Below are 24,424 nucleotides of genomic sequence, written 5' to 3'. Positions count from 1 at the left end.
TCAAGTACTTTGAAATTTCATTTAGTGATTTTTTTTTCCTTCAATCATGAATTAGTTAGAAGCTTTTTCTTTTCCTATTTTCAGGGTTTTGTTTTCATATGTATTTTACGGATTCCTAATTTAACTGATGCCAGCAAACAGGTTTACCAGGCTGCTTGTTCTTTGAAATTTAATTAGTCTTGTTTTCTGACTTATAGTTTACATGTCTGTGTGTGTTGTATTTTGAATGGGTAGAGGAATGGACTTACATGTAGTCCACATTCTAACTTGGAATGTGGTTTATTTATAAATGAACTATGTGGGCATGATAGTAATTTATAATCTACTGTTGTTGATTGTAGTGTCCTGTCATTTGTCAGGTTAACAACAAATGTTAAAATATTTCATGTCTGGCACACGCCTTTTAATCCCAGCATTTGGGAGGTAGAGGCAGGCGGATCTCTGTGAGTTTGAGGCCAGCCTGAGGGAGTTCCAGGACAGCCAAGGCTACACAGAGAATGTTAGAATTCCTAGCCACTCCTCCAGCTACATGACCTCACATGCACTGTCCAGTACCCAGGCAAGATGCTTAGTCATCCTAGGGTCTTATGTCCTACGTCATCCGTGCACTGCATGATCAAGTAATCTGTATGCAGCATGGTCACGTAATCTATGCACGTGGCATAGCTAAGTAAACCCATATGCACAGTTGGGGGGGGCGCTATAAAATCAGATTCCACCTATTCCTTCCCCCTATTCCTGCACTTCCATAGGCCTATGCATGCCCCTTCCATTCCCTTCCCTTAATAAACTCTTATAGTGGGTTTTGTTGTACCTCGTGGCTTTCCTCGCATGTTAAACAGTGCTGCTTAATGAATAACATTGTGCCACTTAATAAATAACAGAGAAACCATGTCTCAGAAAAACAACAACAAAAGCCACACATTCAAAAAACAAAACAAAAAAATAAAAGAAAGAAGTAAAGTATATACTTAGAAGATTTTGACTCTACCTCTGCAATTGATAGAACAAACAAATAAAATGTCAGTAGACATGGAATTTTGTTGTTTTTAAGACAGGGTTTTTCTGTGTAGCTTTGGCTGTCCTAAAACTCACTCTGTAGACCAGGCTATCCTTGAACTCACAGAGATCCACCTGCTTCTACCTTCCAAGTGCTGGGATTAAAAGCACAAGCTGTTGGTTTTAAATGCGGTACTTGTTACCATGTGAGAAAGGTCACAAGGCACAACAAAACCCAGTATCAAAGCTTTATTGGCAGGGGGGGGGATGTAACAAAAGAGAGAAAGAGAGTAACCAGGCCTGTGAAAGATGCATGGAGGGAGAGAGAGTTGGGGGGAGAGGAGAGAGCAGAACAGAGAGGAGGAGTCTGTGACCGGCTTTTTAAGGATTCCCCTGCACATGTGCAGGTGGGATTATGGAGCTACGCCACACATGCACAGCTCCATGAATGCCCTGATTGCGTGACCGTAATCACACAGCGCACTGGTGATTTAAGATTTAGACCCCTTGCTTAGCTCCTGAACTGCGAATGTGCAGTCATATAGCTGGAGGAGTGGCAGAATCCTAACGTGTGCCACCACCGCCTGGCTAAAAATGTTTTAATGAGCAGTGTTTTTACATTTACCTATACTGTGCATTTGTTCTTGAATACTTCAGTTTCCTTTTATATAAATTATGTTCTACTTTATCTTTTTATTTTATTTATTATTATTATTATTATTATTATTATTATTATTATTATTATTATTATTATTTTATGGTGGAGGAGAAGGCTTATTGTAGATATGAGGGAGAATCAACCAGAAGCAGCTAGAAGAGTCATGACCGGCAAACTGAGCTGAGCCATAGAAGGGGAAGGGGAGGGCAGGAGGCAAAGAGGCCAAGAGACCGAAAAGGACTGTGTAAACAAAATGGATGGGTTATATAGAGATCAGAGAAGCTGGGGGAAAGGAAGGCCCAGACTAGTACCTGGGCTGGAGAACTTTGGGGTAGAGGCTGGGATGTCAGCCAGGAGGACCCTCTAACAGGTAGACACTGAGGGATACTGAGAGAACCTGGCAGCCAGTTTTAGCATTGGTATTGTTAATAGGCACCTCAGTTAGCCCTTGTCCTGGGTTGGAGACCTGACATTCCAGCCTTTTTGTTGTTGATTAGGGGATGATGTAATCTCTCCTATAGCTACTTCTGGCTTAAATTGGGGCATTTTTGTCAAGCTGGAATGATCCCTCTGGAATGATGATCAAAGGACAGGTCAGAGGACATCTTTACATCTGAACCTGCTGCCCAGATTCTGCAGGACCACTTGGGGGCTACGTGCTTTGGAGCCCTCCAGGAAGCAGATTTGGAAGGAACACCTGGGATACCCTGTTCTAGGCATCCCTGGAGCATCTGCTGGGACAGATGTGTAACTCTTAGAGCAACAAACTTCCTCTGTTTTTGACCCAGAATACTTTCTTTGTAGTTTCAGTGTTGAAGAATGTTTTTTACAAAAACTAGGGTTTTGTTTTCTTTTAGCTCTTTACATATACTGTTCCATTATTTTCCCACCCTCCATACTTTCCAGAGAGATATTGTCAGTCTTTACCATGGATTTCCATATTTGTGATTTTCTTCCTTCCTCAGCACCTTTTCAAACTTTTCTCTGTATCTCTGATTTTCAGTGGTTTGATTTTGATATAGCTAGGCATATTTCTTTTCAAAATTATTCTATTTGGGATGACTGAGTTTCCCAAATATATAAATTTATGCTTTTCATGATTTGGGGGACTGTGGCATTCTTTTCTCCTCTAAATAAATTTTATGACTCATCCTCTCTCTTCTTATGGGACTCTAGTTAGCAATATAGATCTTCTACACCTGCTTCAGAAGTCTAGTTATTTGTTAGTTGTCTTTTTCTCTTTTCCAGATGAGTTTCTGTTGAAAGCATCATCAATTCATTGACTTTTCTCCTCTATTACAGATATTTTTTATTAAAGCTGTGCAGTCAATTTTAAACTTCACCTAATAGCAATTTTTTTATTTAAAATTTATATTTACTTTTTGCTTTATCTCATAGAGGATATTTCCTCATAATTTTGGAGTCTGGGTCATTTCAGGCCATCTGTTTCCTTGAGGCTTCATAAAATTTCCTAGGTTTTTATATTTGCATTCATTTTGAATATATCCTGGGCCTGGTGAATACTGTATTGTGTAAACACATAGTTTTAAATTTTTTCTTCTAAGAGTATTGATATTTTGCCTTAATTAGAAATTAATTTGGTCATACTCAAATTGTACAATGTCATACCTGTCATTATTCACTACCATGCCCATATTCAGCTCACTTATTTTCCCATTAACACATGATCTCATGTAGCCCAGGTTGGCTTTAAATTTTCTGTGTATCCAAGATAGCCTGCAGCTGCTAGTCCTCTTGCTGTCATCTCCCAAGTTCTGAGATTATGCTTAATAGTTCACTTCTTAAAATAGTATTGGCAAGACATATTTAGTTTATTCTGCATGAATGGGGCTTATGAGTCAGATGGAGACTAGTGCTGAATTTAAACGTACAATTAGACATTCACCACCTCCTAGTTTTCTTCTTCCCATAATACCCTTCTCACACCCTAGGAGTCTAGATTGATCCAAATTTTATTACTCTTTTCTTTTGTAATAGTGTTCAGTCCTTATCACTTAGCACTTAGGAGGTGTAGACAGGAATCTGAGGTCATCTTCAGTTACAAAGGGAGTTCAAGGCCAGTCTACATGAGACTCTGTCTCAAAACAACATTATTATAGTTTATCTCCAAGAAACACTCTTCCCTGTCAGAAATACAGACAAACTGAAAAATAGAAGCATGATAATCAGTATGTCAAGTAAGCTGACATGGTGGCTCTCTTTGATATAAGAGACTTCAAGTCAAAATTAGAAAAGTAAAGAAGGCCGTAACACATTAATAAAAAGACACTCCCTTGAAAAGATATATCAGTTGTAAATACATATGCACCAAAGCTTGGGATTTTCAGCTTCATTATAAATGCCTAGGGACATAAAAGTCAAATAATTGATCCTGAAACAATGATCTTTCCTCAATAGATAGGTCATCAAGAAAAAAAATTGACAAAGAAAAAATAGTATTAATGAAATGCAAAGTATCATTAGAGAACTCTGAAAATCCAAAATGAAGAATAATATAGAAGAAATTAATAAATTTGTAGATACATATAACTTACTAAAATTTAGTAAAAGGAATATAAACAACTTAAACAGGTCCCAACAAGATTGAAACAGTAATAGTCTACCAACAAAGAAACTCTAAGACATATAGATTCACACCTGAATTCCCTCAGACATGTAAAGATGTAACATCACTACCCCTCAAGCTTTCCGTAAAATAGAAACTGAAAGAACACTACCAAATTCATTCTGAGAGAAAATGAACTGAATAGACAGTTCTCAAAAGAAGAACCAAAATTCAGTCAGATATTGTCCCTGTAAGGAATGAGTAAGGGTAAGGAGGGGTGTGGGGAAATGAAAATTCAGTATATGAGTGAAATTATCAAAAAATTAAAAGAATATAAATAGCCAATGGATATATGAAAATGTTCAACATCCTTAGCCATCAGGAAAATACAAATTAAATCTACATTATATTCCATCCTATCCCAATCAAAATAGTCATCATGAAGAAGAGAAATGACAACTGGTACTCATGAGGATTTAGGAAAAGATGAACGCCATACACTTATAGGTATAAATATCAACTGTTACAGCCATGTATGGAAACCAAGATGCAGGTTCCTAAGAAAACTGCAACTGGAACTACCATGCAACTCAGCTGCACCACTCCTGCATCTACTCAGAAGAACATGAGGTGGTGAACCTCAGAGTGATGTGCACATCTGCATTCCTGTCTGCACTGTGCACCATCACCAAGATGTGGAACAGCCTTAGTGCCATCTGCAGATGAGAGGAGAAATAAAATGCTGCCTTATTCAACCATCAAGAAAAATGATTTGACTTTTTCGGGAAAATAGGTAGAACCGGAGAACATCAAGTCCAGCAAAATAAGCCAGAATTGATCAAATACTGCGTGTTTTCTATTGTGTATGGAATTAGAGTCAGATATGCATACATAGGAAAGTAGACATGGGCTCCTAAAGTGAGAAGAGACTCTAGAGGGGTGAGTGAGAGGAAGAAGAAGAATGGAGATGTAAGAAAGACAAGATGCAGCACTTTTTATCTGGAGAATCTAGACTTGAGTTATGTATGTACATATTAGTGTTTTCTTACATTTAAGGAAAAAATCAAATCACTTCCTCTTGGAGTCATTTAATCAAGAGGGAATTCATCTTTGAATGTTCTACTTCATGCTTCCTGTGCCTTCTGTCCTGTCTGTCTGTCTGTCACATGTGTACTTGCCTGAAGGCTGTCTTGTGAATCTGTTTATCCCTGTGTCTGTGTGTGCCACTGTGTATGTCTGTCCCTGTGTGTGGGTGGTATCTGTTTGTGTATATGTTTGACACTATGTGTATCTGTTTTCGTCTGTCTTTCTGTCTGTCTGTGTGTCTTCTGTCTGTGGGTTAGTGGTGTCTGTATCTCCTTATGACAGAGGGCTTCAGTCTGTATGTAGAGAAAGTATCACATGGGGAAAGGAAGGGGGTATTTTATAGAAATCTTTCTTTTTTTTTGAGGGGTGGGGTGGGGTGGGGGGTGGTTTCAAGTCAGGGTTTCTCTTCCTATCCTAGAACTTGCTCTGTAGATCAAGCTAGCCTCAGATTCACAGAGATCCACGTGCCTCTACCTCCAGAGTGCTAGGATAAAAGGTGTGAGCCACCACCGCCTGGCCTTTATAGAAATCTTTTTTTGCACGGGATTAAGTCACTGGCTCCAGTTGACCCAGACAACAGATACTGTTTAGCAACCAGTAATCATAAATGGTTGATTTTGACCTTCATAGTAGATTTTAAGAAGTTGCTTTCAGTTTCTGTATTTGCTGCTTTTAGCAAATGATGCACGTGCATCATTTGGGTCAAGGGTGTGGAAGAGTACATAATTTAAGATTGCAGCCATGCATTAGCTTAGGTTGTAAAAGCTGATTACATGGGGAATCCAAGGCAAGTAAGATTGGTTGTCACATTGTTCTCTTAAAGACAGATTAAGTAAACAGACTGAGTACACAGTAAGAGAACAGTCTTATGTGACTTCAAGATGTATTATTAACCTGGCTGTAAGGTCCAGCAAAAAATTTAGTCTCTTAGAATGTAAAAGAGATTTTCAGAATATTGCATTGCCGCAGAGGACCATTTGGGAGCAGGGAAGGGACCAGTGAGAATAAGGAGCAAGAAAGAGGGATAGGCATCAGAAAGCAAAACCTAGTTTTAGTTTTCTTTTGGGAATTAACCACTTATTCTTATGCTGCAGTCCTCTGAGAGCAAGGCTATAAAACACAGGAGGCTGCCGTTTACCCGAGTTCCACAGCTCTCCAGACTACCTGCAGTGTATCCCCTGAGTCCTCCAGAAGGTGCTCTTGTTTTGTATGAGATGCTCCTTCAGACCGTGAATAAGAAACACAGCCTTTTAAAGACAGTCTTTACTTTTCTAGGGTCACTTTGCTTTCTTTTCTTAGTCTACAGCCCAAGCTCATAGGGCAGACATATGTAGAGAGTCTCAGCCATTCTACTTGTTCACCCAAAGACAGTCTTCTGAACTTGCCTGAGTTTCTCTGTGTATAAATTATTTTGCATGGAATATAAATTGGAGAGAATAAAAACTCTTAGAGAAGTAATAACTTACTTGTAAGTAAAATCACCACCTCCTCCAAAGGCACATATTCTTTTTGTCCTCTGATTGGCACTTGGCATCAATCTGTGCAGTAATCTCTGGGCTCACTGACTCTCTTGGTTCTTCTCCTGTCTCAAAAGCTGGTAACTGCCAAATCTAACCAAAACATCTCAGGAAGTACAAATTTAAATACCTCTGTACCTACCTAATAGCCCAGCTGATTTTCTCATGGGCATTTCTAACTCTTATCCCTAACTGAACTTGTCTTTTTCTTTGTATCACCAAGTCAGCATTTGCTGCTTTTATATGTAACGTTTAATAAACGATGTTACTAAATATTAAAGAAGAAAACACATGTACTCTTAAATCTCTTCATACTTTGTAAATCTAACTACCAAGCCCTGCTGACTTTTCATCTCCTTTCTTGCTGTGTCTGATTTGTTCATTTGGTATCAGTATCTCCTGCAGCCTCATTATTATTTTCCTGCCTCTAGTCTAATCCCTCAGTCGACTATCCAATATGATTGTTTTCTGAATTGAAATCGTCACTGCGTTTTGTCACTGGGCTGCATCCCTTCCAGATCCACCCAGAGCCACTCCAGCTGCATCCTCTCACAGTCAGGCCCGTGTAGTCTGTGTGTTCTGTGCCCTTTGGCTCCCAGGTAGATCAGTGTTTGATACGTGTTCCTAGTCCCATCTTTCTCTCTGTTTCTTTTCTATCTGTCAGAGATTGAATCCCAACAAACACCTTTTATTTTTCATATCTTTTCAGCATGACATGGTAGTCCCCATGTGATGCCACTGTACTCTGTTGGAATGTTTAAGTTACTATCATGTTTCATCTGTATCACTAGACTGCAGACTGGGTCACACACACCTGTGTGCTTATTATCTTGACAGATTAAGGCCTGCAGGTGACATGTAGAAATTTAATGAGTAAGTGTTCCCCTTACTCTTTTCTTATTGGCTTCAATTATTATGAGCCATGACCATCTATCATCCGTGATTTTAATTACCACTGAAGCATGTGTAGTATACCTACAGTTATTATTTGGAGTGTTTACCTGATGCTAGTCGGCATTTGCACACCAAAACCAAAACCCCTCAACTAAGCCCTGCGCTCCTCCACAGATTAATCAGCAGTTGGGCAGCACTTTTCCGCCTGAGCAGCACAGATGCTCTGGCTTACAGATCTCTGGTGTGTGGTCCACCCTGTAGGATGCTTAGCAGCATCACTGTCATCTGCTTCTAGATACTGGTGACACATTCCTCCCCGCTTCTTGGTCTCCAGACCCTGCCAGATTTCTCCAGGAGTACAACTACCTTCAGTAGAGAATCACTGCCATGGGCTTCTCCACAGAAACCTACCTTGTGAATTGCCTAATTGTTCTGCCCTGTAGGAATCACCTGTGTTCTTGCTCTATTCCGTCTGGTGAGGAGAAAAAAATCTGATGATATTCTGATTTTTAAGGAAAACAAAAAAGGTTGTGTTGGCTTGCTCTTGACTTTGTGAGTGGCCTGGCTGCTCCCTGATATCGCTCACCTTCTCTGAGGGCGCATTTCACCACTAACCCTTCTGACAGAGTGACATGCTCGAGGGGTTGGAAGCTTTCAGTGCTGTGTTCCACATATTTTAAGCTTATGAGTCATAGCTGAAAGTGTTGGGGGAGAATCAGACTTCTGTTATGTGTGGTCCGACTCTGATACAATATGAAAACTATTAGTCAAAAATGTATCTCACTTCATCTCCTCAAATGTCTTTGTGTCAGTTTCCCTGATTTTGCTTCTCTTTCCTTTTTTCTCTCAGACGATTCATGCTCTTATGGGGAATGCCATCCAGCCTTTACTGACTTCAGTGGCAGATGCGATCGAGGCCATAATCATCACCATGCATCAGGAAGATTTTTCTGGGTAAAACATTTCCTCGGAACTGTTACTAGTCCTCGCTGCCTTTATTTTCCATTCCCTACCCCTCCTACTCTCTGTGTTCCTTGGCAGCCAGGCTTTATTCTCGTGACAGCATAAGCTCCTCACCTCCTTTTCATTGTGCATGTTATTACCACCTTCTCTCTGTTCTTGTTTCCATCATCTCTCTTCTTGTTGAGACAGAACAGGTTTGTGGACTCCACTCGGTGCTTCAGGATAATGTAGCGTGTGCCAGCTTCCTCTTCCTGTTTTCCTTCCTTCTCACAGATGTCCTCTTCTTTACCTGTGTGGTCCCCTGCACAGTCGTGACATTCCTCTTGAGGACTCCTCTGACTCCAGCTTTGGGAGCAAGCTCCCTTAGTCCTCTAAGACCCCTGTTCCTCTCAAAGTCCTCATCGTGCTTTATGTGAGGAGAGCCTGACGAATGAGAGCTTATGTGGGGAGAGGAGGCAGTGAGATAAGGCCTGGACCTTTGCAGGAATGGCTGAGTCCCTCTAAGGCAGCGGTTCTCAATCTGTGGGTCATGACCCCTTTGGGAAGTCAAATGACCTTTCACAGGGGTGGCCTAAGACCTCAGAAAACACAGAAGTTTACATTATAATTCATAACAGTATCAAAATTACAGTTATGAAGTAGTAACAAAAATAATTTTATGGTTGGGGTCACCATAACATGGGGAGCTGTATTAAAGGGTCACAGTGTTAGGAAGGTTGAGAACCACTGCTCTAAGGAAAGATAATGCATACAAAGCTAGTGATAGGAAGATGCACATCTACCAATTCTTAGTTGTATGTATTCTTAATCTTCACTTCACCTTCAGCTCCTGTATAGCACTGTTGTTTTGAAGACTCTGGAGTACCTACACAGTTTGTTGAGAACCTGCTATTCAAGACTTTAAAGTACTTGGGAGAATTGATCTTTAATAGCCAAGTCTATTTGTATTCTAGTAAATTTAAATCAAACTTTTAATCCTCAATGAGATTTATAATTTGTATCTCATATTTTATCTGAAGTATAATTTCCCTTACACCAGCACATGCTTCTGGAACTTGTTCTAATATGCTGTTTTCTATGAACACACTCCTCCAGAGTAATAGGAAGATTTTTGTGATGTTGGATAAAGTATGAAAAGATTTGAGAGGCCAAGTGGATTTGACCTTCACATGAGACTCAGCTTTAGGAACATACATAAAGTAAAAACAAAGGGATGGAAAGATACTCTATGCAATGGAAACCAAAAGAGAACTGGAACAGGTGTAGTTAATCAAAAGTCAAAAATTGTAAAATGTAACTCAGAGATCATTATAAAATGATAAAAGCAGTCAATTCATTAACTGGATTATATATATATATGTATATATATATATATATATATATATATATATATATATATATATATATGCATCTGGTATCAGCGCACCTAAATATAAACAGATATTTAAAGAATGTGGTTGCCACAACACAGATGAACCTGGAAGACATATTATATAAAAGTAAGCCAGACAGAAAAACCAAATACTTCATGTTCTCTTTTTATATGTAGAGCCTAAAATGATAAAAATCAGAAAGTAGAATAGTGGTTACTAGGGCTTGGAAATTGGAATAATGCATTGATGTTGGTCAAATGATATAAAGTTATAACTAGATAGGAGGAATAAATAAGAATTTACTGTAATTGACGTGTTCATTAGTTTTTTTTATGTTTTCACATTTTATACATGTTACTGTATATCACTATATGGCACAATTATATGTGTTTACTGTTCATCCAGTAAATAAATAGATATGAAAATACTCTATTTTTTTGCAACTTAGCCCTTCATACTGGTGCCTGAACAAAAATAGGCCATGTGGTGATCTGAGTCTGGCAAAGTCAAATCCCATGTGGCACTTGCCATCACTGACCAAGGCTTCTCTGCTCAGGCAAGTACACCACCCTGGCATCATTCAGAGCCTGGGCACGCTGTACTGAATACCTGGTGCTGACATTGCTGCTATTAGGCAAGTCTTTCTGATATCTTACACCCTTTTCTGGCAGAACAAATGCCCTCTTTCCCTGTTCCTATCTGCTTCCAGAAGTGGAACACCTCTGTTTATAACTGCCATTGCTGTACTTGAAGGTCATCATCTTACTTTGCTCTCTTCCTCAAGGAATTTCAGTCATGCCTGTTATTCGTCTCTAGACCATCTCCATTTCCTCTACATCATACTCAGAATTTGGAAACATTTCCCTTGCTTTTTGGAAAAGATTCAGCATTATGTAGTCAGTGATCTCATCTATTAGCTAGGATCAGGTGATGTCTAATTTTGGTCCAACTCCTTCCTATAAATATTTCATATTCTTTGACTATATTCTTTAAAGGGCAGTTGTAAACATTTATAAGTTATAAATAGTGTATCATGGAGCACAGCTGGTATCATCTGCTCTTCCAAATTAAAGCCTTTCCAAACCCCCTCATCTGGAGGGAAGAAATTGCATGCTGCATATTGTTACACAACCAATCCCTCTGTCACAGCGCTGCTATTGGACTGATGTGATCAGCTACAAGAGCAGAGATTGCCACCAAGCAGTTTCTGCCCTTGCAAAGTGTAAAATGTCATTTCAGACAAAAACATGGGAATGTATGGAGACCCTTGAAAGGCCAGAGTGTAATTTACCTAAGACAGATAGTTGTCTTTTATTCTTAATAAATTTTAAGTAAATGCATGCTGAAATTCCTTCAGTCATCCTCATAGGATCTAAACACTAATTTAAAAATATAATTTAAGTGAGCCGGGTGGCGCACACCTTTAATCCCAGCACTCGGGAGGCAGAGCCAGGAGGATCTCTGTGAATTTGAGGCCAACCTGGGCTACAGAGTGAGCTCCAGAAAAGACGCAAAGCTACACAGGGAAACCCTGTCTTGAAAAACCAAAATTGTGTGTGTGTGTGTGTGTGTGTGTATGTGTGTGTGATTGAAGCATTGTTTTATGTTCTTTAGCACTTAGCAAAACAAAACAAAATAATGTTTTTATACTACTAATGGGAAAATTTGTACAAGATTGAAATAGTAACCAGGGGTGAAAATATACAAGATTGTAGCTTTATGAATTGATGCTGTGAATATTTTTTTCTTTTATAGGTCATTATCCAGCTCAGGAAAGCCTGATATTCCTTGTTCTCTATACATGAAAGAGCTACAAGGTTTCATTGCCAGAGTTATGAATGACTACTTTAAGCACTTTGAATGTTTGGATTTTGTGTTTGACAACACTGAAGCTATTGCCCAAAGAGCCATTGAACTTTTTATCCGCAATGCCAGTCTTGTAAGACCTCTTGGTGAAGGTGGGAAAATGCGACTTGCTACTGATTTTGCACAGGTAAATTGATGCATTGCTCCAAGGGAGGATCACTGTCTTCTATTATGTAATGAATACCTAAAATGTCAGTATCTTACCTGTTTATGCAGCATAAAAAGAAAAGAAAACCCACTTGAAACTAATTTGCTACATAGAAGAGTTTTAAAATATTTTACCAGATTTTATTTTTGTCCTTTCTTTTTAACAAAATTGTCATCTTTGATCCTTCAAGAATAAGGCAGAGTATCTTATGCCACCGTAAAGCAACAATTCACATTCTTGCTATTTTATCATCCAATACAGCCATAATAATAATAATTGATTGACTTTACTCAAAAATGTTGTAGCAATGAGATGCCTTTTCAAACAGCCAGAAAGGGGCAGCCTGTTGTTCTGAGAAGAGGAAGAACTCTAGCCCATCAGTGTCTTCTAGAGCATCTTTGTCTGCTCAGTGAGATGGGCAGGCTGCCTGGCAGATCCAGCCTGATTATTTGGACCCTCCACTAAGTACAGTACCCTTTTCCTCTGTGGCTAGCCTTCAACTTACGCTATCTGATTTTCCCCCTTTACCTTTCAGTAATCAGAGGCAAAGAAAAAACACTTGAAGCACCCAGTTTCCTTAGAAGATTCAGAAACAGTTTATATGTCAAGGGTGAATCCATTTCTTAAACCTTTCAAAACTGTTAGCTTTACTGATCTAAATAGTTATTCAGATGGAGTCTTCATATAAGCCTGCCAGATCCTCCTTGCTTATAAAGATAAATGCTAATGTCAGTGTGTGTCTGGGAGAGGCCCTGAACTGCCTGTTCAGGGTGATGGCTGCCAGATGCTCCCATGCCCTAGCACACATACAACACAAACAGCAATCCCAAACCTGGCTTTCAAAAACCATTCTCTTTCTTATTGACCCAGCAGTTAGTTATTTTCATCCCCCAAATGATGTCTGTGAAACTACTGTGGCATACAAAAAGAGCCTTCCTTTGGGAAAGGTACCTTTAGTAGCCACATGTGAGAACAGAAATAATTAAATGCCTGTTAATTTGGCTTAACCTTGGCCATTTTTGTTGCCTTTATTCTGTCTGTGAATAATGACTTACAGAAACAGTTGTGTCCGTGTGTCCGACAACCTATTGTAGTCCTTAAACATATCGTAAGCTGTTCTCCAGTGGGTCTGTCCTGTCTCCGCTCCTCCTAGGTTTTGTTTTTCTTCTGTCTTCCTCCCTCTGCTGGGCTCCCTCCAGCACCAGCTCATTTGCATTCTTCTCCAGCTGGTTCTTGAGTCACTTTCCTGGAGGCAGCACTTCAAGTCCAATTAGAGTGGCAGCTGAGCAGGAGATGGCCAGAAGGAGAGGGCTGGAGGAGAGAGGCTTGCCGCTTGGGCTTTTATTTTAATGGTGTCTTCTCTCGAAAGATGGCACACTCCTGCAGCTGGCGCCCCAGAGTGTACAACCTCCAGTGGCAGGGTGAGCTCCCACCTGCCCAGAGCTGCACACAGCACTCAGAGTCGTGTTTGCCGTCCTGTTTCCTTAAGACACATTACCTTCTGAAACCATTTCCCCTTAAGATAAGTGGAACTCACTGCTCTCTGTTACTAACTTGTGTGTAGAAAAGGCACACACTGTGCTGAATGCGCTCCAGCCCTGCAGTGGGCTGAGGTGCTGAGGCTCAGCACCTGTGGCCGACCCTTGTTTGCTCCTGCACAGTGTGTCCCAGTTTTAGAAGATCCCACCATTCCTCTTAGCCTGGCTCAGGTCTTAGCCACGGGTGCAGGAAAGACATGTTAAAGCACTCTATTTGTGGCCAATAATGTTAGCAAACATTTCCCAGGTACTAGGAAATGGTTGCAACTCCGTTTTTGTTTTCTTTCTTTCTTTTTTTTTTTTTAATTAAAATTTGAATTGGGGTTTTGATCTCACTGGGTTTTGTTTCTTGCCACAGCTGCAATTATGTGTTGAACTTGAGCTTTCAGAGTCCTGTTTAGTGGGAAATGTTTTGTCTGGGTTAGTCAAAATACTAAAATAACATTTCTCTGAAATTTGTATGCCTGACAGGCATCAGCTGAGGACTATAGCCTTTGAACTGGCTCATTGTTGAAAGGTTTATCAATTTGTAATCACAATTAAACAAGGCCACTGAGGTTACTGGAATCCAGAACACACAATTCTCTGTGGGTTTGAAAAGGGTCCTTGAGATGAAAGAATCTGCTGTTTAGCCATAAGCAGAGCTCAAGAAAAGATCAGCAGAAAGAATCTGGGAAGATTTTGACATAACATTTAGACATAAAGACAAATAATGAAGCATTTTAAGTGTTCTTTAAACAATTCTAACCTCCTCAGGGGCACCTGTGCATAGGAAAAGCAGTTGCAGGCTGCCATCTGGAGGGCTCACAGTGAGGGAAGTGCCTTCATACAGCCCAGTGGAGAATTAGGTCATGAGCATGCGGTGGCTTCCTGCAGGTAATTAATTTCCTGCTGTGACCACATGGCCTCTGTGTCTACACTAATCATACAGCAGTTCAAAAAGCCCTGAGCTTGTCCAAGGCCCACAGGCCTCCGCTGGTTCCCACTCACGCAGACATGCTCACGATGCCCCTGCTGTAGCACCGGCTCCCCCTCTGCCCCACTTGTCTCTTTTTTTCTCTGAGGGAAAGGATAACTATTGAAGTTGGAATTAAATTATTTAGTGGTACTCGTAGCAATTTCTATTCATAAATTTTCCAGTACCCTTTAAATACACACATTTTTATCTTTCCCACATTGCCCAAAGATGTAAAGTTAGAAAAGAAAGCAAATTTCTCATTTTGGTTCTGATTCCTCTTGCCTTTTCTTATCTTGAACATTGTCAGGGCAAGAATGCCTCTGAAACATCTAGATGAGCCCTGTGGTTAACTAATTCCTGGTGGACACAGAGCAGCAGCAGGGCAGGGAGCAGCCTAGGTGCCTGTCACTGAGTGTCCATCTGGAGCTCTGCAGACTCCTCTAACAGAACACTCCCTCTTTAAACATGAACGTCATTGTTTAAAGGGAAATGATTTTTCAGTCTCCTAGGGGTCCTTTTTAGACTAAAAATTCATCTTCAACATTTAGCCTTTTGAAATCGCCCTGTAGTGTAGAAATCTTATATGTCATCATGGAGTTCACAACCATTTGGGATGATAATCTCTCATATAGGACTTTACCATTGCTATTTAATTATTTTAACATTTAGTCTCACTCCAGGGCTAAGTCAAAGGTTATACGAGCTTGGAAACCCTTATATGCATACCACAGTTAGTTTACATATTTATAATTACATATTTATTTGTGTTCAATGTAAAATAAATGTTCCGCTCAGAAGAAAACCAGAACTCCCTGGCAAGGGAATAAACTACCCAGGGCTCCAAGAGCAGCCCATCGTCCCTGTCTTTTGTTGAGTAGTTGGTTCCCAGCATCGTGTTTGGTTTGTCAGCAAGAAGACTGGTGTTTTTTTTTTAGAATTATGTTTGTTTAGGCTTGTGTAGTTTAGAGTCTTCTAACCATGTAAGATGTTATTGTGTTATTGTGAACCTCTGTACCAGAAGAGATGTTGCCTTGTTAGCTAACACTGAAGCATCTCAGGGAGCTGCCCTGCGGTTCGCAGAAGGCACAGGCATTCTCAGTGGCACTTTCATTTTGCCTAATAGTAATTGATATGCATATGTGCATTTATTTCAGTAACACAATTAACATTCAACAAAATCGTAAAGATATGTGGGCATGTATATTTGTGTCTGCATGTACACATTTACACATGTTTTGTTATTGTAAAGGTGCATTTTTTTAAAATCCCCTTCACTAAATTTGAGAATTCTTGAAGGAAAGACTTCTACTTCTCCACCTTATCCCTATAGTTTGGTACCTGGCTGTGAGTAGGGAATATGACTTGCTTTGCAAATGAATGATTAGTTAGGGGTTTGTGGTCATCATTGGCAAGGAGCTTTGAACAGTTTTTCCTAAGGGTGGTGAACCTTGTGACTGTTCCTTCCCCATGTGTTTGAGTAAAGATGCTGCACCATCAGGGAATAATCTCCTCTCAGCCATTTTCTAAACTGGTCTTCACCATGCAGCACAATTTTAGTGAGCATGGAGGACCAGTTTTCTTCTGAGTACCACATATTACAAAGAATTTGCATGAGCATGTGGAAGATAAAGTACCAGGAGCCAGTTTGTGTCAAGTAGAATTTCCAGTCAAAAGAGAAAAATAAAAAGAAGTGAAGCCAACCTTTGCTAGTATCTTGTATGGGGCAGATTAATTTAATAGTTTAAATGAGAAAAAATTAAATACTGATAATTTCAGAATTTTTAAAGACCTATTTTAATTCTATGTGTTTGAGCATTTGCCTTCATGTGTGTATACGCATCATATGTGTGCCTGGTACCTGCAGAGGCCAGAAGAAGGTACCAGATCCCTGAAACTGGAGTTCCAAGCAGTTATGAGCTGCCGTGTAGATGCTGAGAACTGAACCCCAGTCTTCTTCTAGAGTTGTTAAGCCCTGAGCTATCTGTGCAGCACCAATTTTACAACTAAGTATTTATATGCCACATAAGTAGAGCTTTTACATTTAATTTCTGTTGTTATACTAAGCAGATATTACCATATCCATTTGACATATGAAAAAGGTTAAGTTACTTGTTCAGGGTCATTTTATATTGACTAAAGTTTGAAATTCTGCCACTTATGTGGCACAGAAATCCCCAGAGCTAAAACTTTATATAATCACTTGGACCTTGCTGACTGGTAAAAATTCTCATCATTTATATCGACTACGGAGAGCCTTGTGATGCCTGTGAAGAATGCAAGTACATAGTCTAGAAAACCTTCTTCTCCCAACTCAGACATGACCTGAACTCCTTCTCTTATGTAACAGCATAAAAATATCTCATCTTGGGCCTCTTTAGTGAAAAAGTGTAAATGTCATTGAAGTCTTTACCTTTTAGTAAATTTAAGTGACTTCCAAAACTTGTATCACAGCCCGTTAACATTAAGGTTACAAAGACTACAACTTTGTTAGTTATATATAATGGTTAGACTGTCAACTGGATTAGACTGAAAATGTACTAGGAGATTAGTAAAGTGCAGCTCTAGGTATCCTAGGAGGGTGTTTCCAGAGAGAATTAACTGAGGGAGAAGTCCTGCCCTGAATGTCTTGCCATCCACAACTGGGGCCTAGATAAAAAGGGGTGCCATCAGCACAGGCTTCTCTTCCTGTTTCCTGCCCCCATCGGGGGAGCTGCTCTGCCCCAGCAGACATTCACATGGACTGAAACCTCAGAAACCATGAGCCCAGATAAGTCATTTCCTCTTGATTGTTCACATCAGGTATCCTGTCACAACAAGGAAGAACTGATAGAGAGTGTTTCTCAAGTTCAGCCTTCAGAGTCTGCCATGTAAAGCTGTGGTCTGTCTCTTCATATTTCAGATGGAGCTGGCTGTGGGTCCACTTTGCAGAAGAGTGTCTGATTTGGGAAAGTCCTACCGAATGCTGAGGTCATTCAGGTAAGACCTAACTTTTTGTTATTATATGCCATCTTACTAGCAGGTGCTCCTCCTTTTCTCCTATTCAAGTTAAGCTCTATAAAATTGTCAACATTCATTTCTCCCTATAACAGTGCCAATATGTGATGAATCATCCTAAAAGGTATTGTTTAGAGAACCATCTAGAATTATATGCAGTAACTAATAACATGGGGGTGGGTTCTTTTTGGATTATAACTCACAGGTTGAACTGATGGATACGTTCTTACAGAAATTCCTTATAATATAGGCATGTTTTTTTCTGAAAATTTCATTTATTCATGTATATTTTTAATCCAACCTACTTCTAAAAGTATCATAGAATATAATATAAACAAACACAACTATTGGCTAAAATGGAGCTCGGTGATGAACTTAGGGAATGGAGTAGACAGACAGCTGAGACTGATGCAGTTGAGCCTCTTACTAACCAGCTCAAAAAGAGTAACCGTGAGTTAACCCCAGCACTCGGGAGGAAGAGGCAGGTGGATCTCTGTGAGTTTGAGGCCAGCCTGGTCTACAGAGTAAGTCCTAGAACAGCCAGGGGTACACAGAAAAACCCTGTCTCCAAAAAAAAAAGAAAGAAAGAAAGAAAGAAAGAAAGAAAGAAAGAAAGAAAGAAAGAAAGAAAGAAAGAAAGAAAGAAAGAAAGAAAGAAAGAAAGAAAGAAAGAAAGAAAGGAAGAAAGGAAGAAAAAAAGAAAAGAAAAGAAAAAAGAGCAACAGTGAACTAGTTCATACTCATGATGTAATAATATAGCAGTTTAATGAAGGAAGCTGCCCTTTCTATGACTGGACACTTTGTTCTGAAAATATCTAGTAACTTAATGACTTCAGTAGTAGATGTTAGAAGACAGGGTGATATTGTGCATATGGCTGTTTATTCAGTAAACTAGAATTTCCAAATTTTTCATGTAATAGCACAAAGAAAATACTCATAAAAAAATGTAGCCAGTTCTACAGACTGGAAAGATCTACATAATAAACATAACAATTTTGTGAGTATAGCATACTGCATAGAAGGCTTTGACACAAACTAATCAAATGTCCAAAAGCATAATGATCCCTGAGTGTGTTTCTGTAAAATAAGGTGGTATGGGCTATCTGAAAACCTGAGTAATCAATAAGTGTGTGCCCTTCCAATGAAGGCTGTGTGTGCTCTCTTATATCATCAAACTGTTGTAACAGCCATATAGGGAGCCGGTGTTGCCGACAGAGACCATGCACTTTACCCTACCCATTTGCAGTCAACAGAGTTTCTTTCTTGTTTTCATTGCCAACAACATGGCATGGGTTCTGTGTTTTCTGCAGTGGATAATCACTGCACATACGTCCATGATTGCAAGAAAACTTCAAGTGAGATCTTGTATAGTTTTCAAATATCTTCTTTGGGTCTGTTGAGTTCTTTAAAATAAATAGATAAAGCTCTAAGTATTGTATTAAATTCTAGTTCTGCACTAAGTTAAAACGTAAGATCCCATGGTTACCAGTCTGTTACTTATCTGCTTGAACTTTAAAAATAGCCATATTGAAACAACTGTCCAATCATGTTCTTGTTCTTTGAGCAAGATGGTGATACGGTTTATTACTTTCCTCTTGCTGTGGTAAAACATCATGACCAAGGAATTTACACCAGGAAGAGTTTACTTTGATGTATGGCTCCAGAGGGAAAGAGAGCCCATCATAATAGGGAGCATGGACACAAGTTGCAGACATGGTGGCAGGAGATAGAATCTTAGAGCCCACGTCTTCCAACTCAAGCAGAAAGCTGTTGTTTTTTTATCTTTAGCACAGCGGCTGTACCTGAACCTGTCACTGCCTGAGCCGCTGCCTGCTCCTCATGGCTGCAACCTCTGCTGAGGCCTTCAAGTCTGCCTCTGCCGCCTCAGCCACCTCCATGTAGGGAGGCAAATGTTCTTTTAACTAAGTTTCTCTCTTTTTGTTTTACCAATAAAGACTTGGGAGCCAGATGCTGGTATGAAAACCTGCTAGCTCAGAGAGGCAGAGAAAGCAACCACCTGACCTTCCTCCTCTGCCATCATCTCAGAAAGAGACTTTTCTCCTATCCATCCCAAACAACAACTCCTCCAACTGGATGCCCCTACTCTTCTACTTCCTGTGCCTCTCCCCAGCCTCCTGACTTCCCTCACTGTCTGTAGTTAACTTCCAGTCAGCTGGTTGCTTGCTCCACCTCTTGACCTATGGTTGATTTTATTTAAATAAATGAAATCTCATGGTTCACAGTGTGATCAAATATCCCGAAACAGGAAGCAGAGAGAGCTCACTGGGAGTGGTGTGAGTCTTTAAACTCAAAGCCTGCCTCCAGCAAGGCCACCCCTCCTAACCTTCCAAAACAGTACCATCAACTTGGGACCTCACGTTCAAATATCTCAACTTATGTGGGAGGGCATTCTCATTTAACCATTATAAATAGCAATCTGTACTATGTAATAGAATGATGTCATGGCTGGGTCAGTAAATGTTCTGAGGGCATTAGTCAAGTAGCTTTTGATAAAGATCTGAGAAAGATATTTATCTGGCATTCATTTACCATAGTAGGACTAGGCTCTTGTTTTTGATAATTCCAAATTCCATATTGAGGTTTATTGTGCATATATTAAAATAGCACTAATCTTAATATTCGAAAAGTAGGATGGCTTTTCCCTCGGCACTTTTAAATTTGTATGACAGTACAGAAATATAAAATCTGAGGCTAAGTTTAACATAAGACTAATTAACCATTTAAGATAGGAAATTCCCAGGGCTGGAAAGTTGGCTCAGCAGTTAAGAGCACTGGCTGCTCTTCCAGAGGACCCAGGTTCAATTCCCAGCACCCACATGGCAGCTAACAACTGTTTGTAACTCCAGTTCCCTGGGATCTGACATCTTCACACCAATGCACGTTAAATAAAGTTAAATAAATTATTTTTTAAAAAAAGATAGGAAATTCCCATTAACTCTCCCAGTTAATCTCACTTGAGAAAAAGAACCACAAAGGAACAATTTCAGGCTTGGGTAACTTCTTTTTATAACTATTTATAGAATAAAAAATATAAATGCATACATTTTTAAAATCATAATTTTTATATCTAGCTCTTGATAGAGTAATAGTCAATCAGACTTTTCAGACTTTTGGCTATCACGCATGGTAAGAAATTTTAGGGCTTCTTAATTTTTTTGTGTTTGTTTTTCCTGGCTTGGTTCTACTATTTAACCCAGACTGACCTCCTCCCTCAGCCTCCTGTGTTCTAGGATTATAAGGATACATGCACCACAGTGCTTGCCAGAGGTTGTTGTTGTTTGGGTTTTGGTTTATTTGGTGGTTTTGTTTTGTTTTGTTTTGTTTTTGAGACAGGGTTTCTCTGTGTAGCTCTGGCTGTCCTGGAACTCACTTTGTAGACCAGGTTGTCCTTGAACTCAAAGATCTACCTGCCTCTGCCTCCTGAGTGCTAGGATTAAAGCTGTGCGCCACCACAGCCAGGCCCTAGGACCTGTGGTTATTAACCTGTGTCTTTTCTGTTGTTGCTGAACCCTCTGACAAGAGCTAGGCATCAACCAGTAACCATATGTATGCTGGATCTTGGCTATAATTCATAGGTCACTAAAAGTTACTGTTTCTCCATGTCCAGGTAAATGGACATGTATTGGATTTTGGATTGCCTCTTAAAAGTTTGTAAAACAAAAACAATATATTCTCTAATGCACCACTAAATGAAAAACAAACCAAAAAATAAAAAATAGGCTACTAAGGAGATTGCTATGACCTCTGCTGTAATGTAAACACTGGTGTGTGTGTGTGTGTGTGTGTGTGTGTGTGTGTGTGTGTGTGTGAGAGAGAGAGAGAGAGAGAGAGAGAGAGAGAGAGAGAGAGAGAGAGAGAGAGATCTGCTATGCTATAAACACTGGTGTGTGTCTGTGATCTCTGTTGTACTGTAAACACTGACACTCGTGTGTGTTTGTGTGGAGAAGAGAAAAAAGAAGAGCCATCAAAATTTGGTCAGTTTTTTATTTTTCAGTTTTCCTGCTTCAGCTTTATTTTTTAGTGAGAAAAGCCAATAAATTTTACTGTTAAATTCTTCACATTGTTTTCTCTTCTAGAAATAACAGAAGAGCTAAAGAATAATATAACATACATGAGAACATTTTCTAACAAGGTGGGGGGCAGGCAAGCCAAACAATAACTCAGGCATATTGTGGAATCCACAGAAGGCCTCATTCTGAACTGCCTGAATTAGAAACAGTGGAGCAGCGGAGGGCAGCAGGGACCCTTTTGCAAAGGAGGAGGACCTTGTCAGCCAGAAAGTCTTTCTCCAGTTAAGATCCCTCTCTCCTCCCACCCCTAAAGCCTTAGCAAGCTCTCCCTTTCCACAGCATGCTGCCATCTGCTTCTGGGCACTCTCTCTGATGGTAATATCAGTGGACTAGTTAATTAAGCCAGCAAGCTTCATGCATACATTTGCATTTTGCTATCTCCATTAGAGTTCCCTGGGCAGCAAGAACCTTTTCATACTCGGACAGAATGCTGCCTCAGAAAAATGCTGACATTCCTGATCTGCCCCTAGAGGCTTTGTATTTCTACACATGGCACACATGTCAGAACTGTCAAGACCCTGTTCTTGTCTGCCTGTTTGCAGTATGACATTAACCCCTGAGCACCAGAAGTCGTGAACTCTGCCTCTTGGCACTGTCACTGCAGATCCAGTGTGGATCTGTGGGCTGACACAGGAAGGCCAGAGATGCAGAACCTGCCTTCCAGCACTTCACCTTCCCTCCTGAAGGGATGTCTACTGCCTGCTTTGCCAGAACCTTCCTATCTAGGTTTCAGAGATGAGTAAAAACAGCCAGGGGATGGAACTGCATTATGCTGAAGCTTTTAGCAAGAGAGCAGGGAAGAAAAGAGCAAGAGAGAAGGAGCAGATTCAAGAAAGGGGCATCATCAAATCAGTAACTAAAATAGAATGCTCCTATGTGTTGATTTTCATTGCAGGGGTATTGAGGGTTACCAAGAAATTGTTTGGTTATTTGTTTGTTTGGTTTTTTGAGACAGGATTTCTCTGTGTAACAGCCCTGGCTGGCTGTCTTGGAACGCACTCTGTAGACAGGCTGGGCTCGAACCCACAGAGATCCATCTGCCTCTACCTCCCAAATTCTGGGATTAAAGGTGTGTGCCACCACCACCTGGCTATTAAGGGTTTTCTAAGGCCTTGATCTATTGATCATACAAATGCTGCTATATCTGATCAGGTAAAGGCCATGCACATGTTAATAAAGGGAATGATTCATCAAGAAAATGTAGACAATTGTAAATACATATTGTGCCAAATGTAGGGATTCTGTCAAGAGTACCCTATGCCAGAAACATAAAGGACACTCTGTGTGTTTTCATAGTGTGAGAATTTATTGAATAACAATATACTTACTACTTGCATCGGTTTTGGTGGCAGCAATTTGCCAGATAATTACCTACCTCAAAAGTCTGGCTGAGGTGGATGCTGGTTCTTTTAATTCCAGTCTTACTTACTAATATAACTCATATCATACCACACACAGGATACAATAAAGGTATCTATATAGATCCACATGTATATGTGAGTTACAGATCGAATACAAGGTAACAACAGTAGTAGTACAAGAACTTTCAGAAGTTGGTGGATTGAAATGCATATTGAATCTCATATCTCATTAAATGCATATATTGATAAGATAACAAATCCAAACCAGCCTCCAAGGAAGAAGCCATTGCTGTAGAGATCAGGCATGAAAGAGTCTGAGTTGAGACTGAAGATATGGCCAGCTGCAGAGACCAAAGAGCAGAGCCCAATCTGCAACAGGAGCAGCAGGTCTAAGTCCAGAGGGACATGCATGTGGATGGCCATGTCAGCAATAGAGGACTGAGCTGACAGCCCAGGGACCACTGGGACTTCTCTGCCTGTCATTCCTTGGTGCATACTCTAGTTACCAATGACAGGTGGGTGTGGACCCCTGCAATGACAATGCTAGATATTTTCCATTTTATGGGGTAGAGGTAAAGGAGTTAGTTATACCCTCTCCTTGGTCTAGCATGTCTGATAAGTTCTTGCTGGTTACTTTTAATGCACCCGCATGCTCCTACAGTCTCAATTCACCTTCATACATTTATAGGTTTGCGCCACTTCTACTGCTAAGATAATGTCATTATCTGTCTGTGCAATGTGGGTGGTACTGGACAGATGGTGGTGTTTATGAGTCCACCCTGCATGTAATTATCTTCTATCCTCAAAATGGGAGTCAAAATCTGTTTGTAAATTGGAGTCTGTCAGGGCAAGGTACAACCTAGAAACTATTTTAGACGCTATGAAGTGACTTAGAATAGAACATACACACATATTATATAACATCCATTTTTCTGTAGGTGTGGTCATGTGTGTGCCACAGCATGCATGTGGAGCTTAGAAGGCCACTTGGAGGAGTTGGTCCTCACCTACCACCATATGCGTCCCAGAGATTAACCTGAGGCCATCAGGCTTGGCAGCAAGTAACACTGCCTACTGAGCAATCTTGCCAGTCCCCTCCCAGAACATGGTTGAATGACCAGTGGCTAATTGAAGAAATTAGGGAGGACATTTAGAAGTTACTAGAATCGAATGAAAATGAAAGCACAGTTTACCAGAACCTTTGGCTTTAGCTAAAGTAGCTCTGTCAGGAAGTTTATAGCTCTAGTGCCTACATTAAAAATCAGAAAAATCCCACATAAATAAGCCAGCAGTATCCTTCAGGGTCTTAGAAAAACAAGAGCCATCCAAAGCCAAAAGCAGATGAGAAACAGCAATCAAGATCAGAGCAGAACTGGGCAGTGGTGGGTGCACGACTTTAATCCCAGCACTTG

The 24,424-nt window shown here is 40.1% G+C and overlaps 1 protein-coding gene across 2 annotated transcripts in view; it reads left to right on the top strand.

Annotated features, from left to right (window-relative positions):
- Nucleotides 1-24,424, top strand: part of Cog5 (component of oligomeric golgi complex 5) — a 328,847-nt gene that overhangs the window by 282,651 nt on the left and 21,772 nt on the right. For both annotated transcript variants that reach the window (XM_006989525.4, XM_076550822.1), the window contains 3 exons: nt 8,571-8,674; nt 11,812-12,049; nt 17,466-17,542. In XM_006989525.4, coding sequence (XP_006989587.1) covers nt 8,571-8,674; nt 11,812-12,049; nt 17,466-17,542 — 419 coding nt within the window. The remainder of the gene's footprint in view (nt 1-8,570; nt 8,675-11,811; nt 12,050-17,465; nt 17,543-24,424) is intronic.

The sequence above is a fragment of the Peromyscus maniculatus genome, chromosome 14, assembly GCF_049852395.1.
Source record: "Peromyscus maniculatus bairdii isolate BWxNUB_F1_BW_parent chromosome 14, HU_Pman_BW_mat_3.1, whole genome shotgun sequence".
Taxonomy (NCBI): Eukaryota; Metazoa; Chordata; class Mammalia; order Rodentia; family Cricetidae; genus Peromyscus; species Peromyscus maniculatus.
This window is presented reverse-complemented; position numbering and strand designations above follow the sequence as displayed.